The 17,233-nt window shown below is 40.4% G+C and overlaps 1 protein-coding gene across 1 annotated transcript in view; it reads left to right on the forward strand.

Moving 5' to 3' along the window:
- The window catches only part of Acoxl (acyl-CoA oxidase like), a 326,620-nt gene that overhangs the window by 289,290 nt on the left and 20,097 nt on the right, over window positions 1-17,233 (forward strand). The window contains 2 exon segments of the mRNA XM_046462815.2: window positions 15,193-15,215; window positions 15,217-15,274. Coding sequence (XP_046318771.1) covers window positions 15,193-15,215; window positions 15,217-15,274 — 81 coding nt within the window.

The raw sequence follows: 17,233 nt of genomic DNA on the forward strand, positions 1-17,233 counted from the left end.
TGTTGCTAATTCTGTAACTTTCATGAATACAAAGGTTGATGCTTGCTGTCTTCAGTCTGATTAATGAGACATATATAATAAAGATTGCTGGTGTAATTCTTGAGACCTGCTTCTCCATCAGAGAGCAGCGCTCCACCCAATCCCAGCTGTTTATTTTCAGGATCTGCGTATGTGAGTCTTACTTCTACCAATCTCCCATCACCCCTCAAGGGAACCTGCTAGTTTAGTCGCTCTGGTCGCGGCACCTACAGATTCAAGAAACTAAGCTGCAAACAGGATAAACCCCAATAAATTCATCACACCAAGACACATCATAATAAAAATTCTGAACATTGAAGACAAAGAAAACTCCTGAAAGCAATGAGATAAACGTTTTGCCCATAGGAGACGGCAATTCAAAGAACAGCAGATTTCTCTTCAGAAACTGCACAGGCCAGAAAAAAATAACAGGACATGTTTAAAGCATCAGGAAAAAAAAATAACTGTCAATGGAATCCTCCATCCAGTGAAAATATCCTTCAGGAACTAAGAGGTAATCCTGGCGTTCTTAGATGAAGGAACACTCATGGAATTGGTCTTCAGGATCCCTCCACTACAGGAGTGGATACAAGTCCTTCAACCAGGAGGGACCTGATGAGAGAAGAAATCAGAAAAGAAGGAAAACACAATCAACCAATCGTGCGTTCAGTCAGCTCTCCTTCTCCTTTGGGGTTTTCTAAATTATGTTCGACCATTAAGTGAAGATTATGATACTGTCTGGTGTGATTCTAAGTGAGTATAGATGTGATTCTAAGAGAAAGTTTTGGACAATTATTTTGTAAATAGGGAGGCTAATAGGATGATATGGTAATAAGGGTTTTCACCTTGTGCCCAAACTGTTGATACAAGTAGATGTGATCTCTTAAGTATGTACAATGTAACACCTACATCAGCTGCTAAACAACTATTCAGAGAGATGTGCCACAAAATAGCATGGATAATAAAAAATGGAATTCTGAAAGTCATTCAGCATAAGGAGGACGAAACAGGAAGGAAGGACATAGTACGAGAAAAAAGGGCAGCCATAGCCCTACCATTTCAATCATTCTATTAATTCAAAATCTTCTCAATGAAACAAGTTAAAAACAGAGTTGATCAAAGTGGATTAAAAACATGAACCAACTATGTGCTGAAAGTAAAATGATGGAAAATAGCATATCATGCAAACACCAATCAAAAGAACGCGAGAGTAGCTCTGTGGATAGAAATCAGAGCAAAGGAAATCACCAGACTGAAGGACATTCCCTAATGACAAAAGGGTCAATCCACCAAGAAGTATGGAAATGCTAAATGTGTGCATCAAACCCGAGATCTATAAAATATGTGAAGCTGAAACTGATAGAACTCAAAAGAGAAACAGAAATCCACAACATAGTTAGAGACTCACACCCATCTCAACAACTGATAGAACAACTAGACAGAAGATCAAAATGTATTCATGCACAAGATCTAATTGGAGTTTACAGAGTATTCTAACTAACAGCAGCAGTCGACTCTATATTCAAGTGTCCGTGGAACGTAAATCAAGACAGACTCTAACGTGAACATAAGGAAAACTTAAAACAATTTTTTAAAATCTCAAAGGAAATAAAAATACAGCAAAAAGAATGAAAAATTAAAGTACAACATATCAAAGTGGTGGATAATAGTTAAAACACTTCTGAGAGGGGAATTTATCATTTCCCTGAAAATGAGGAAGAAGGAAAGAAGGAAGGAAGGGAAGGAGATTAATTCCTGGAATTAGTAAACGAGTTCATGAAGGTCACAGACACAAGATCAACACGAAAAGACTAATTACATTTCCATTTACTAGTAATGAACACCAAAATTTTTAAAAACATAATTTTTCAAAAACTAAATACCTAGGTATAAATCTAACAAAACACCGGTAGGACTTGAATTCTAAAGAGCTACAAAATTCTGGGAACACTGATCAAAGTAGATGTGTATAAATGGAAAGGCGTCTCTCACCCATCACCTGGGGACATCAGCAGAGGAGGATGAGACTTCTCCCCGCATCAATAATAATGTAATTCCTGTCAACATCCCAGCAAGACTTTTCTTTATTGCTGTGGGAAAATATTCTGAAATTTATATGTAATGGCAAAGAAACTAGAATAGTTAAAACAATCTTGAAAAAGAATAAAGCATCAGTCCATCCGGGCTCAAGAAGACAGCCATGCTGGCAGATGCATGCACACATAGATCAGTGGGACAAAACAGACGCAGACAGATGTTTCCCAAATGACTGTTGATGGAATGGCAAAAGCAGTTCCCATGGAAGAAAGATAACCTTTCCAACAAATGGCACTGCAATACTTGGACACCCAAAGGCAAAATGAGAGGGGAAGAAACCAAGCACAGAGGGGGCGTTAGAGCTAGTAGGAAGTTGAGTTGGGATCAACCCAATTCTGGGTTGTAAACAATGAGTCAGGGAGAACCTGGCCGAATGCTCTTCCCAAGAGCCTTGCCTTTGGCGTGCAGTAGGAGTGTGGCGCTAAGCCAGTGTGTTAGTTAGCTTTCCATGACTATAACAAACACCCGAGGTAAATCCACTTATAAAGAGAAAAGTGTGATTTTGGCCCACAATTTTGGAGGTTTCAGTCCCAGATTGGGCAGATGTGTTGCTTTTAGGCCTTTTGTGGGGGAGCAGCACATGACCTAGAACTATAGGGGGGTGGGGAGAGGGCAAGAGAGAGAAAGAGCAAGGGCCAAGGTTTCCAATACCTGCTTCAAGGGTGCATCCCACCAGAGGGTCTCCCACTAGGTCCCTCCTCTTAGAGGCCCCGCCCAACTGTGCCAAGCTGGAGACCAAGTCTCCAACACATAGGCCTTGGGGGGCATTGAAGATATGAGCTACTGCAACCGATCTACACAGTGGGCAATGCAGGAGCTTCCCGGGAGCCCTGTCCCTACCCTCCAAGCTGTGCTTCCTGAACCTGCTCACGGCCACCGAACAAGGCGAGGCCTGTGCGCCCTGACACCACAGGAGAAGGGCAGGGCCAGAGCATGGCAGCCACAGGCCTCAGCAGCCAGCTGTGTGATCCTCGAGCCACAGGAAGGCACTGCCCTGTCGACCTTCCCTCAGGGTCCAGAGCATCAGGGCCCAGCTGTCCCCTCTGCCCAAGCCCACTCAGTATGCCATAAAAGGAGGTCCTGGGTTCCCTTCCCCAGACATTTCTCTGTCTCCTTGGGGCTTGTTGATTTGCTTCCTGCGGATGATTCTCTGTGATGTTTGCATCCCACCATCAGGGGAGGCCCACATGCAGCTATTTAGTTTTTCATAGGGCAGGAAACAGCCGTGGGTCTGCCTGTCTTTGACCTGTACCTGCCTTTTGCCAAGCCCTGTGTTTGATCCCCTGTGACATGTGGCCCGTGGTGCACGTGGCCCTCATCATCTCCCCGTGAGGAGGAGCAGTCACCTCTACTGCAGAACATATTGGCACAGAGAAGCCAGCCTGGGCTCCCCGGGGTCCAGGGTAGGAAAGAACGCCCCCTGGCTGGCTCTCCTGCCTCCTGCACACCCACCACCCCGTGATGGTCCTAAAGAGGGGTTCTACAGACACCAGAGATACTACAGGGATGGGTTGGTTTAACTGGGAAATATCACCAGGCAGTTGGGAAGACAGAGACTTTGATCCTGAGCAACCTCCTCGGGGGATCAGAGGAAATGACACCAAACTTGATACTCCCCTGCCCCACTTTCAGGTAAAATATCAATAGGACCACCTCACCTGGGGAGACTGGGTGCACCTGGATCTGAGGACTGGGAGGGGAGCCACAGAGAAGCACGGCTCTGGTCGGGCCCAGTCACTGCCCTGTGGCAGAGAAGGCCCTGAGAAATTGCAAAGCCAATACTTTTTTGCTAATGCCGACAGAAATTCCTGAAAGTAGGAGGCAGCGCCACTGCCCATCCATTTTCTAAGGCAGTAATGCAGCTCCCCAGTGGCCCGGGTCTGAAGTCGCAGGCAGGCACTTCATCACTGCGAGGGAACCGGCTGCTGCTGGGGAAACCCGTCCTGCTCTCACGCTGGGCTTTCCGGGCGGTAATAAGCTTTGTTCATCTTGTCTGATGCTGGAGGACCAACTCGGTCCTTTGGCTCCATCTTCCAACTTATTATGCAGCGCGGGCTGTGGATGTGGGCTGCCTGCTCCGCATAAATCACAAGCAACCTCCCTTCCTGTGGTGGTCCCAGTGGGCTCAGCTTCAGGGGAAGCAGGGCTTTCTGAACTCTTCATTTCCAGAAGTGTAAACGGAACCCCTCCCTGCCATGCTGAGCTAGGCATGGGGAACTCCAAGATGCATGAGCCTCTGCTCCTGCCTTCCTGATCGGGTTGTGGTCAAGGACGAAGTCACGTGGCCAAATAATCACAGCCACAGGCGAGCGTGAACCATACAAGTATGGGAACTCCAGAGGGGAAGAAGCAGCATTCAGTGGAGGGGGATGGGGACAAAGTGTCCTTGGACAAGGTGACAATACAGAGGCCCTCTGAGAATGTACCCTTTCAGATAGAGTTTGCCATACCAAAAAAAAAAAAAAAGGTGGAGATTGGACATAGAAGATGACACATAAACTCCAAATCAGTCACGTGTCGTCTTACGCACGAGGGACTCATTCTAAGAAGTCATTGTTAGGCAATTCTGTCTTTGTGTAAACATCGTAGAGTTGCTTACACAGACCTAGATAGCATAATCCAGTCACTCCATGTGGCTCTCTGTGCAATCAAAGAGATTCATGAGCCTGCTGCTGGCCTCACAGTTTCACAGTCAGTTTTTTTTTTTTTTTAATAAGTAGAAGGAATGCATTCCTTCCTAAAATAATGATAGAAAGTATAGAACAGTAGGTACCTAACCAGCAACAGACATTTGTTAGGAAGATCAAGTGTTTTGTACTGTACATAATGGCACATACATACTTGTTATGGCTTAGATATTAGGTATCCCCCCAAAACTCATATGTGTGACAACACAAGAAAGTTTACAGGAGAAATGACTGGGTTCTGAGAGCCTTCATCTAATCAGTGCCTTAGCCCCCTGATGGAGTGACTGAGTGGTAACTGAAGTCGGGTAGGGTCCCACTGGAGGAGGTGGGGCATTGGGGGCGTGCCTTTGGGGTATGGATTTTGTATCTGGTGAGTGGAGTCTCTGTTTCCTGATCATCACATGAGCCATTTCCCTCTGCCACACTCTTCCGTCATAATGGTCTGCCTCACCAAGAGCCAAGGAATGGAGCCAGCTGTCAATGGACTGAGACCGCTGAAACCGTGAGCCCCCAAATAAACTTATCCTCCTCTAAAATTGTTCCTGTCAGGTCTTTTGAACACAATGACTAAAAGGCTGATTAAAACAATGCTTTCTTGTGCCTGGCAGCACAGTGGGTTTTACAGCAGTGTCACCGTGACTGTGTGGGTAAGGCTGTGTTAGGGTGTCTCTAGTGTCCCTAAGTGATGGAGTTTTCCAGCTTGTTTATGATCTACATAGGGGACCATATGTGGTCTGTTGTTGACTGAATGTCATTAGGTTGCACATGACTTGGAGTTTTAAAATAATCGTGCGTTTTAAAAAAACAAAATGACCTTGCTCAGAGATGTCTGGTACTATCGATTTTGACGTGTGTAGATTCACGTAACCACTCCCACAATCAGGATATCATGTGTTTTAGTCGGCTTTTTTGCTGCTGGGATCCAAAGACCAGAACAACTGTACAGAAAGAAAAGTTTATTTAGGGACTCACGGTTTCAGGGGTCTCAGTCCATAGAAGGCTGGCTCCATTCCTAGGGGCTCAAGGTGAGGCTGGACATCATGGCAGGAGAGTGTGGCAGAGGGAAGCAGCTCACATGGTGATCAGAAAGCAGAGAGGGACTCCACTTCCCAGATACAAATATATACCCCAAAGCCATGACCAGTTCCCCCCTCCTCCAGCCACACCCACCACTTTAGTCATCACTCAGTTCATTCCTAGCAAGGATTAATTCACTGATTGGGTGAAGTCTCTCAGACCCCAGTCATTTCTCAGCACCTTCTTGCATCGTCTCACACATGAGCTTTTGGGGGACACCACATCCAAACCACAACACCATGCCACTAAGCCATCCTAAAAAAAATTCTTAATGTGGAGGCTTTATAATCACCCTCTACCCCTTCTGCCAGCCCCTGGAAACCCTGGGGTCAGGTCTCCATCACTAGTTCTATCTCTTTGGGAATATCATATACGCAGAATTGCACAATGTGGATGCGTTGGGCCCCGGCTGCCCTCACTCAGGACGTGTCTGAGATTCGGCCACAGTGCTGCCCTGGCACCCCTTTACTGCCCAGCAGCCTTCCACTGGGCACCAAATTGTTTATCCATGCACCCATGGAAGGTGCTGATTGTGTCCAGCTTGACTGTCTGAGCAGAGCTGCCCTAGGTGTCGCACACAGGCTGTTATGTGCACACACACTTTCACTTGTCTAGGCTAGAGCACCTCAGTTTGGATCTTAAGAGTCCCCCAGAGACCCTGTGTTAAAGACTTAGACCTACTTGGTGCTACTGGGAGGTGGTGGGAACTTTGAGAGGTGGGGACTATTAGAAGGCTTTAGATTATGGGGTGGGGGCACACCCTGGTAAGGGGACTGTGGAACCCTAGTCTCTTTCTTTCTCTCTTTTGGGTCCCAATTATAAGGTTAACTGTTTTGCTACATGATGGGATCCTGCCATGATGTGATCCCCACCCCACCAGAGACCTGAAAGCAATGAGTCCACCCAATCATGGACTGAAACCTCCAAAACTATGAGCCCAAATGACCCCTTTCTCTTTATAAATTGATTATCTTGGGTACTTGTTATAGTCACAGAAAGCTGACTAACGCACTTGGCACATCCAGCTTTGAAATTCTGGACTGATAGTTTATTGTGGGGGCTACTCTATGCATTGCATTACACTGTTGATGTCATATTTAAGAATTCTTTATTTAACTTCAGGCCCTGAAGATTTTCTATCATGTTTTCTTAAAAATTTCATAGAGTCAAGATTTGCTCATCTTTTAACTACTGTTTCAACATCAATATCCATTAAATTTCTTTTGCATCGCTGTAAAAATTACTTGGGCTTATTTGTATGGGCCTATTTCTATTTTATTCATTTTACTGATGTATCCAATCCTTGACTATGCTATCTTTATAACTGTAACTTTATACTAAGCCTTAAAATCAAATAAGGTAGTTCCTCTGACTTGATTATTTTGCAAATATTTTAGCTATTCTAGTTTCTTTTCTTTTTCAAATAAATTTTATATTTCTGTTGAATGTTTGAGGAAAAAAAATTTGCTGATTTTGATATGAATTGTGTCAAACTATGGATCAGATTTTGATTGGAATTATGTCAAATCTATGGGATAATTAACAAATGTACTAGTGCAACTTACAATCCATTTTGTTGGTTCTTTGATTTCTTTCATAAGCATTTTAACCTATATGAGCCTATTTTTTGTTGCTAATAACACAATACCACAGTCTGGGTAAGTTATAAATAAAGAGGTTGATTTGAGTTGATGGTTGGGTCCTAGGTTAGTGGGCCACATCCAGTTTGAATACAGTTTTTCCCCTTCAAAATTAATGTTAGAGTTTAATCCCCATTGTGAGGTATGTTCTTGCTGGTAGAGTTCCAGAAAAGCACAGAGCATTGTAAGTGATAGACAGGGAGTACATTTGTGTATGTGTATCCTTTGATCTCTCTGTCTCTTCTTAGAAAGCCACCAGTGTTCAATAATGAGGTCACCACCTTTACAACCTTATTTAATCCTAATCACCTCCCAAAGGACTCACCTCTGCCCATCGGTCAGATTAGGTTCCCACCTTTGTAATACCTCACAATGGGGATTAAATTCTAACATTAATTTTGAAGGAGGAAAAACTGTATTCAAACCAGAATGGTATCTAAGTATTTTATTTGGGGGGAAGTTATTGTAAAATGGACATTTTTTTTAAAAGTTGGCTTTCTTGTGGTGTGTTACTAGTATTTAGAAACATATTGATATTTTATGTGTTGATCTTATGTCTTGTGATTTTGCTAAGCTCACTGTTCATTCTAGAGAATTTGGGGAGTTTTTTTTTGGGGGGGCGGTTCTTGTGACTTTTCTATGCAAATAATCATGTTGTCTATGAGTAGTTTAATTTTTTCTTTCCAATTTCTATGCTTTTCTTTTCTTTTTCTTGTTTTATTGCATTGGCTAGGACTTCCAGTATGATGTTGAATAAAAGTGATGAGAATTGACACTAGAAATCAATAACATAAATTGTATCTTAGGCAGAATGTACTCAGGTTTTTTTTTTTTTTTTGCCACTAAGTATTTTTTTATCTGCAGGGTGTATGCATGTGTTTTCTTACTCTTGTGGGTATCCTTATTCAAATTGAGAAAATTCCTTACTATTCCTGTTTTCCTATGAGTATTTTTAAAGGATGAATTAATGTTGAAATTTTTAAAAATGTTTTTCATTGTAGATGGACATAATACCTTTATTTTGTTTATTTAGTTTTATGTAGTGCTGGGGATCAATCCCAGGGCCTCACACATGCTAGGCAAGTGCACTACCACTGAGCCAAACCCCAGCCCAGCTTTTTCTACATCAATTGATATCATCATATTTTTATTTTCTTTCTTTAGGTTGTTTACATGATGAATTACAATGTTGTACCTTTTAGCATACAATTTATCCTGCATTTCTAGAACAAAGTCCAATTGGCCATATGGTATATTATTCTTTTTTAAATTGTTGCATTCATTTTGTTAATAGTTTGAAGGCAGGATTCTGTCTATGTTCATGAGAAACACTGGGCTTTAGTTTTCCTTTTCTGTACTATCTGTCCAGTTTTGTTACCACACTAATGCTGGATCATAACATGAATTAGAAAGGGTTCCCTCCTCTGGCATTTTCTGGGAGAGATTGTATAGAATTGGTATTATTCCTTGTTTAAATGTTGGGTAGAATGCTTCAGTAAAATCATCAAGGCCTAGTGATTTCTTTTTCACAAACTTTTAAAACTATAAATTCAACCTCTTTCATTTATGACTATTTTTGTCATGTATTTCATCTTGTATGATTCTTAGCAACATGGTATTCCAGGAATCGCTTCATTTAATCTAAGTTTATAAAATTATTCATAGCTTTTCCTTCATATCCTTTGGTCTCTTTGGGGCCACAGAGCTTTCCCCTATTTTATTCCAAATATTAATCATTGGTATCTATTTTTATCTTTGTAAACTTGTTAGAATTTTATCAATTATATTTAATCTTATTAGCTTTGTTTTTTCATTTATTTGTTTCTATTTTTGTTTTCATTAATTTCTCTTCTTATATTTGTTTTCTTTTTGTTTAGTTGTTCTGGGTTTATTTTGTTCTTATTTTTGTAAGTTCTTGAAGTGAGAGTTTAGGTTATTGATTTTAGACTCTTCTCCTTTACTGTTTTAAGCATCTCCTGTTATAAAATGCTTCTGAGCACAACTTTCCTGGCACCCCACAACTATTTATATGCTGTGTTTTTATTTTTAAGTAGTTCTAATTTCTCCTGAGACTTTTGTCTTGATCCACAAATTATATAGATATATGTGGTTTAATATTCAAGTGTTTAGAGATGGTCCTGTTATCTTTATGCTCTTGAGCCCTAGTTTAGTTCTATTATAATTATGGAACATATCATGCACTATTTACATTTCTTTACTTGTTAAAATTTTTCTTATGATTTAGGATATGGTCTGTCTTGGTGACTGTCTCATGTGCCCTTGAATGAGTATCATGCTGTTGTTGGGTGGAGTGTCAGTCCAACCAAGTTGGTTGATGGTGTTGCTCAGTTCTTCTGTGTCCTGCCAGCATTCTGTCCATCAGCCCTATCAGCTGGCACCCTCAGTTCTACAGGTGAGTGATACTCACTCACACTGGAGGACTCATCTACTTTCCCCCTGAATTCTATCTGGGCTTTGTACCATGGATTTTAAATCTGTGTGTGCATCCATACTTAGCCTTACTGTGACTGCTTGTATCAGGAGTCTTTTTATCATTTTGTGATTCACTCTTTATCTATGGAAGTTGTCTGGTTTTCCTTTCTCTGAAGCCTGCTTCATCTGATGGTTAGAATAGCAAGTTCCTGTGGATTAGTTTTTGCATACTGTATCTTTTTCCATCCTTCAACTTGCTTCTACCATCATATTTGAAGTGATTTTTCTTAAATACAACGTTTAAGTTCTTAAAAAATTCACTTTGAAAATCCCTGTCTTTTGATTAATATGTTTAGACTAACTATATTTAGCATGATTACTGATATGATTAGACTTAAGTCTGCCTTTTTATTGTTTATTTTCTGTCTGTTTCCTTCATTCACTCTTCTGTTTTTTTTTTTTACATGTTGTATTCATTTTCTATGATTGCTTGATTTCTTTTAAAAATTACCATAAAGTTGATGGAATAAAACAAACAGAAATTTATTCTTTCATAGTTCTAGAAGCCAAAAGTCTGAAATCAGTATCACTAGGCCAAAGTCACCATGTTGGCAGGATCCTGCCTCCTTTGAAGTCCCTGAAGGAGAATCCTTCCCTTGACTCTTCCAGGGTCCGGCGGCTGCTGGCATCCTTGACTTGTGGGCAGCCCTCTCCAGTCTCTGTGGTCACACTGCTGCCTCCCCTAGATTCCATGAGGACACATGTGATCACAGTGGGACCCACGCAATAATCCAGAGTAACCTCTCCACTTGAAGAATTTTAACTTGATCACACTTGCAAATATCCCTTTCTTCATAAAGTAATGTTTGCAGATTCCAAACATCATAACTTGTTCTCTGTAGGTGACTATTTTTCAGTCTATGACACACACCTTTTTTAGGACTACTCAACAGATCAGAATTTCATTTGGATTTCTCCACATCCCTTTGTACTTACCTTTTTCTTTTTAGTGGTTGTTCTAGGGATTACGATGCACATACTTAGCTTTCATAGTTGAGCGAGAGTCAACGCTTTGCTCTTCAGTTGGAAGGTAGCAGCCTCGCCACCCTAGAGTTCCTTTGTCCTCCTTACGTGATAGGTATCTTCTGAGCCCATACATTGAGAACCACAGCAGACAGCATTATAGGTTTTGCTTTCAATCATACTTTAAAAGAATTCAAGAAAACAATCGTCTATCATATTCACTTTTTTTTTTTTTACCATTTCTGTCGCTCTTCCTTCATTCCTGATAGACATTTTTTATTTCTGTTTCTTCTTCCTTTTTTTTTTTAAAGCAGGATGTTTGTGACAAATCTGTTTTTCTTCACTGGCAAATTCTTTATTTCATCTTTATTTCCGAAGGACATTTTTACTGGACACAGACTTCTAGGTTGACAGTTGTTGCTTCCCATAGATTACAGATGCTGTGCCACTTCTTTCTGGCCTCTGTAGTTCCTGGTGAGAAATCTGCTCATTCAGATGGTTGTTTTTCTAGAGTTAAGGCATGGTTTTTTTCTCTGCTGCTCAGCGTTATTTTCAGCTTCCCTATCTTGGATTACGTGTCTGGATGTGGATTCCTTTGTACTTCCTCTGGAGTTCTCTGAACTTCTGACGTCTGCACATGGGCACTACGTCTTCTGGTGTTTTTCATGTCCCGCCTTCTCTCTCCTACCCTCCCTTGATTCCAGTGACATGAAACTTCAATCTCTCCTTCTGGTCCCACAGGCTGCGGGTGTTCCAGTCTACTTTCTCTCTGTTGTTCGCATCAGGTAATTTCTAGGATTCTATTTTTCTATCTTCTAATTCATTGATTCTTTCTTCTGTCTCCTCTGTTCTACTGTTGCACTTTTATTTTGATCATCATATTTTTCAGTTCTAACATTTTTTATTTGGTTCTCCCTTATATCTTCTGTTTCATTACTGAGACATACTGTTTTACATTTGTTCCAAAAGAGTGTGAGATTATTGTTGGAGATTTTTTCCTAATAGCTTCTTTAAAGTTTTCACCAGATAATCTTGTGTCCTTTTTGCTGTTGATACCTTTTCCCATGCAAGTTCCATTTTTCTTTTTATTGATCTGCTGAAAAATTTTGGATTTTTCCAAGACATTTAAAAACACATGAGATTCTGTATTTTGTGTAAATGCCGCAGTAGGTGGTGTGCTTGGTTATGTTGGGCTGCAGGTTTCAATTCCCCCTCTGCTCTCTATGGCTGCAATGTCCGTCTCCTCTTTAAAGCCCTGGCACCACTCTTCAGATCGCCCCGGGGTATGCAGCACTCACCAGTCAGGCTGGCATCTGGATTCTCATCTGTCTGCTAGTTCAGTTTTCAAAGTCTTCTACATGCTAATTAGCAACAAATTCATGCTTACAGGCCTGGAGCTGAGCTCAGAAGTTCATAAACAACTTTATGGGACTCCTTTCCCCACGTCACCAGCTTTTATGACCTCCCTGGTACTGTCTGATTCCTTGGGGCTCTTTTCCTCCATTCTCCAAGTAGGAAGCTGGGGTTGGTTATCTTGTCCTGCTCCAGAACAGCAGCACGGGGACTAGAGGGAAAAAGGAAAATCTCACCTCCAGTTGGGCAGTGCGTTGAATTCTGGTCTTCGTCTTTGATCTGCTTGCCACTGTTTATTTTTTAGAGTCCTCAAGTAGCTTCTCCACACACACTTTTTAGGAGTTGTGGCTGCATTCAGTAAAGGAAATGAGGGCTGTTATCTAGTTTATGTCACCCAGAACCAGAACCCATAGACTGTATCTTTGAGTAACCTGGTTATTAAATTTAAAGAGTGGAGTTTTCGTAAAATGGTGGGCAAGGCTTGACAAATTTGTAAATGACATGACATAGCAGGTGACTGAATCACAATTCATAGAGATTTTGAGGGTTTCAAGTAGGTCATATCAACAAGATGACTTTAAAAGAACAAATTTAAGATCTTCCCCTAGGGATGTTTGTGTTTGTGTGTGTATTTATAATACATATTTATATGTGACATATGATTATGTAGCATATAATATATATTTATATATGGATTATCTAATACATATATGTCTATATTTATATCTATACTATATATATATATATATATATATATATTTATAGATAGATATAGATATATGAATTTTATAAACACACACACACATATATAAGTTGAAAACAGTTCAGAGGGTCCAGGCTTAGTGAGAATGTCAAATGATCAAATGTTTGATATACATCAAATATCCATGATACTCTTACACTCATTTATTTAAAAAAAATGATATTGCAACAATAAAAGCAAACTCCACCTTACTTTGCATATAAAAGTACAGAGTCTAATTTCAGGACAGTTGCAAACACTGCAGTAATGAGAAAACTGACACTGCATTTGCTTCTTTGGGTTCCCTTGAAGAAGAAAACCAAACATCTAGAAGAAGCTACCAGGTCCAAGATGGTGCAAGAACGGAGATTGTGTGGTGACGGGAAGGTGACACTCTACCAAGGTTGAGAATCATGAAGGAAGAAAGACCACGTGAAGATGTGGAAAATATTGCTAAGATTTTCAGCAGCAGCTCCGGGTTTTGCATGTCCCTCTCCTACACCTGGCCCATACTTTAAGAAATTATTAAGCTCTTTTTCATTGATCCTAACATGGATGTGTAGGGTTTTTTGTTGTTGTTGTTAAACGCTGGCAGATGCAGGATTCTGGATAGGGTGAGGTGAACGAGGTGATTTCTGAGAAGCCTCACACTTACTTCTGTGGCCCTGGATTTCCTATCACTCATCTCACAGAGTGACCAGGGTGAATTTTCCGCATCTAGGATCCCCTAGCAGATGTTTTTGGAGTGTATATGAAGTTCACCGAGAGACTTGTGATTCAGTTGCCAAACAATGTACACAATTTATTCTTCTTATAGGAATCTGTTTGGGGGATGAAGGGCAGTGTCTTTCAGTGACTCTCATGGTGTCTGCAGGGTGAGGTGACACCTTCCCTGCTGTCACTAGCAAAGCAGCCACACCCAGACCATGACAAGGTCATTTTGTAAAGGGCTGCTAAGCCACCCTGACACTTCTTAGGAAGACCCAGTGGTTGAGGCTCTTCATAATGACACCATCCCAAGGATGTCCCAGAACCTCAAGAAAGGAAAGAGGGACATATTGTCCACGGGACTGTGAGACACACAACTCCTGAGTCTGACCATCCATAGAAGACTTGTTGTCTTCTGACCTGAAGATCTTCTCCACTGGAGGCTTCCAAACAAGAGGGGCTTGTTGTGGCTTGACTTGACATTGAGATTATTCAACTTCTAAGGAGTCATTGGCTTTTAGAGAGATGCAGTGAGATGTTTATGGATGAAATGACATAACTGAGCTCTGCCCTACAGTAATACAGAAGGGACAATGGAGAGTAGAGATGAAACAAGATGTCCATGGATTACAACCATGGAAGCTGGGGATGAAGCTGGTCCATCATAATACACTCCCCACTGCTGTGTGATTTAAGGTTATCGAATATTAAAAATTAAGTGAATAAGAAATTAAATAAAAAGTCACTGCTTTCTATAGTAAAATTTATTTATTGTTGCTTGGTGGGTGCCCATGATATCATACAGGAGCTCTGTGTGTCCCAAAAATGTAATAGGGAAAGCATACTGAAACAAAATGTAAATGAAGAATGCTGTTACTTATGAGAGTTTAATCAAACCATGCTCTATGGAAAATATCAAGATGGTCTTATTCAGGATGTACATTTAGGTTAGTCTTTCATCAATCGAGATGGTAAGAAAACAGAACTACATGAATGTTTTAAAATTTTTTTAATATGGATTTCTAAATAGGCTGGGGTGGGGGAGAACAGAATGAAGTCCTAGACAAAGTAAGATAGATATAGATACAGATATAGACACATGCGTAATAAGGATTGTAATGCATTCCTGGGTTCATAAGCCCTAAGCTGGGAGGACTGGTACAGGGGGCTCATTATACTACCCATTCTACTTTATATCTGCTTTCAATGTTCTGCAGACTTTATATATATATATATATATATATATATATATATATATATATATATACTGCACATCCAAAATGTGGACATTTTACATTAAGAGATTGTTTAATGGTTTTATGAAATGTGATATGATGTTATTTCCCTTTTGCCTCCTGAGTCTGCATTTCCTAATACATTACTTTTATCCATTTCTTCCCTCTCCCCCCCTCAGTTTTGTCTGTTATATGGAACCAAGCTGGTATTTAGAACAGAAATACCTGACTCCCAGGGCCAGCAGCAGGATCAGGAATCAGGTAAGTTTTCCATCGCGCAGAAGAAACCCTTCATGCATCTGCCTGTCTCTTTGCTTTCTTAGGAAACAGTCCTGCCAATCTTTGATCATCTCCCCTCAGGGATTTATATACTTCTGGGACGTCACATGCACGTTTTCACTGCCTGCCACGATCACACTAGGCTTTGGGGTTGGAGTGACAAGGGAATGACTCACCACACATGAACTTTCTGACATGAAAAACAGAAAAGGGAACTGTGTTTTTCTTATCTTGGTGTTAAGGAAAAAAAAAAGCATTAATTATTTTTATTTTTCTACTTCTTCCCCAACCCCATTAACTGATTCTTCATATTCAGAAGAAAGTTTGGTGGTATTTTTATGTCACTAGTACCACAGAATTCAGTTTGACAGCCGGCAAACACCTGAAAATGAAGGTGCAGCCAGAGACGCACTGCCAAGCGCTCCTCTAATGACAGAGTACCAGTGTGAGGGGTGGTGCAGTCACCCAGGACCATTGTGTTGTGGTCTGTTTGGTTCTTGAGATCGAGAAGGGTTTGTTTAACATACACAGATGCTCCCTTGTTTGGGGCATGAATACTTACGATTGTTATGTCCTATTGATGTATTATTCCCTTAAGCAACATGAAATGGCCTTCTTTGTCCCTTCTGATTAACTTTGGCTTGAAGTCTACTTTATCTGCTCTGAGGATAGAGACCCCTGCTTGCTTACATGGTCCATGTGTAAATAATGTGATATGTCTTCTCCCACCTTTTCACCTTCAGTAGGTGGATGTATTTGTCTATGAGGTGAGTCTCTTGGAGACAGGATATTATTGGGTCTTGTTTTTTAGTCCAATCTGCCTGTCTATGTCTTTTGATTAATGAGTTTAGGCCATTAACACTCAAGGTTATTACTGAGATATGATTTATATTCCTAGTCATTTTGGTTTATATTTCTAGTTTTTAATTTGAATTAGTTTCTCCTTTGATTGACTATTCCTTTAGTGTAGCTCCTTCCTTTGCTGGATTTCACTTTTTTTCTCATCTTGGTGGAATATCTTATTGAGAATATTCTGGTGCAGGCTTTCTAGTTGTGATTTTTTTTACTTGTTTATTTATTTTTATATGACAGCGGAATGAAATATAATTCTTATTATACATGTAGAACACAATTTTTCATATTTCTGGTTGTCTATAAAGTATATTCACACGAATTCATGTCTTCATACATGTACTTTGGATAATAATAATCATCCTATTCCACCATCAATTATAATCCCATGCCTCCTCCCTTCCCCTCCAACCCCTCTAGTTGTGAATTCTTTTAACTTTTGTTTATCATGGAAGGTTTTTATTTCTTCTTCAAATCTGAAGCTTAATTTTGCTGGAATAAGATTCTTGGTTGGTAGCCATTTTCTTTCAGAGCTTGGTATATATTATTCCAGGACCTCCTATTCACAATAGCTAAACTATGGAACCTACCTAGGTACCCTTCAACAGATGAATGGATAAAGAGATTGTGGCATGTATATGCAATGAAATATTATTCAGCCTTAAAGAAGGATGAAATTATGGCATTTGCTGGTAAGTGAATGGAACTGGAGACTATCATGCTAAGCAAAATAATCCAGTCCCAAAGAAACAAAGGCCAAATGTTTTCTCTGATATGTGGATGCTAATTCACAATAATGGGGCAGGGGTGGCTACAGAAGAATAGAGGTACTTTGGATTAGACAGAGGGGAGTGAAGGGAGAGGAGGGGCATGGGGTAGGAATTAGAGTAGAATGAATCAGACATTATTACCCTATGTGTGCACATGATTACACAACCTGTGTAACTTTACATCATGTACAACCAGAAGAATGAGCATTTATACTCCATTCATGTATGATGTGTCAAAATGCATTCACTGTCATATATAACTAATTAGAACAAATTCAAAAATAAATAAATTTTAAAAGAAAAAGAGTACCAGACAGCA

The sequence above is a fragment of the Marmota monax genome, unplaced genomic scaffold (genome assembly GCF_021218885.2).
Source record: "Marmota monax isolate L192 unplaced genomic scaffold, Marmota_monax_Labrador192_F-V1.1 WCK01_AAM20220418_F8-fsc00245, whole genome shotgun sequence".
Classification (NCBI taxonomy): domain Eukaryota; kingdom Metazoa; phylum Chordata; class Mammalia; order Rodentia; family Sciuridae; genus Marmota; species Marmota monax.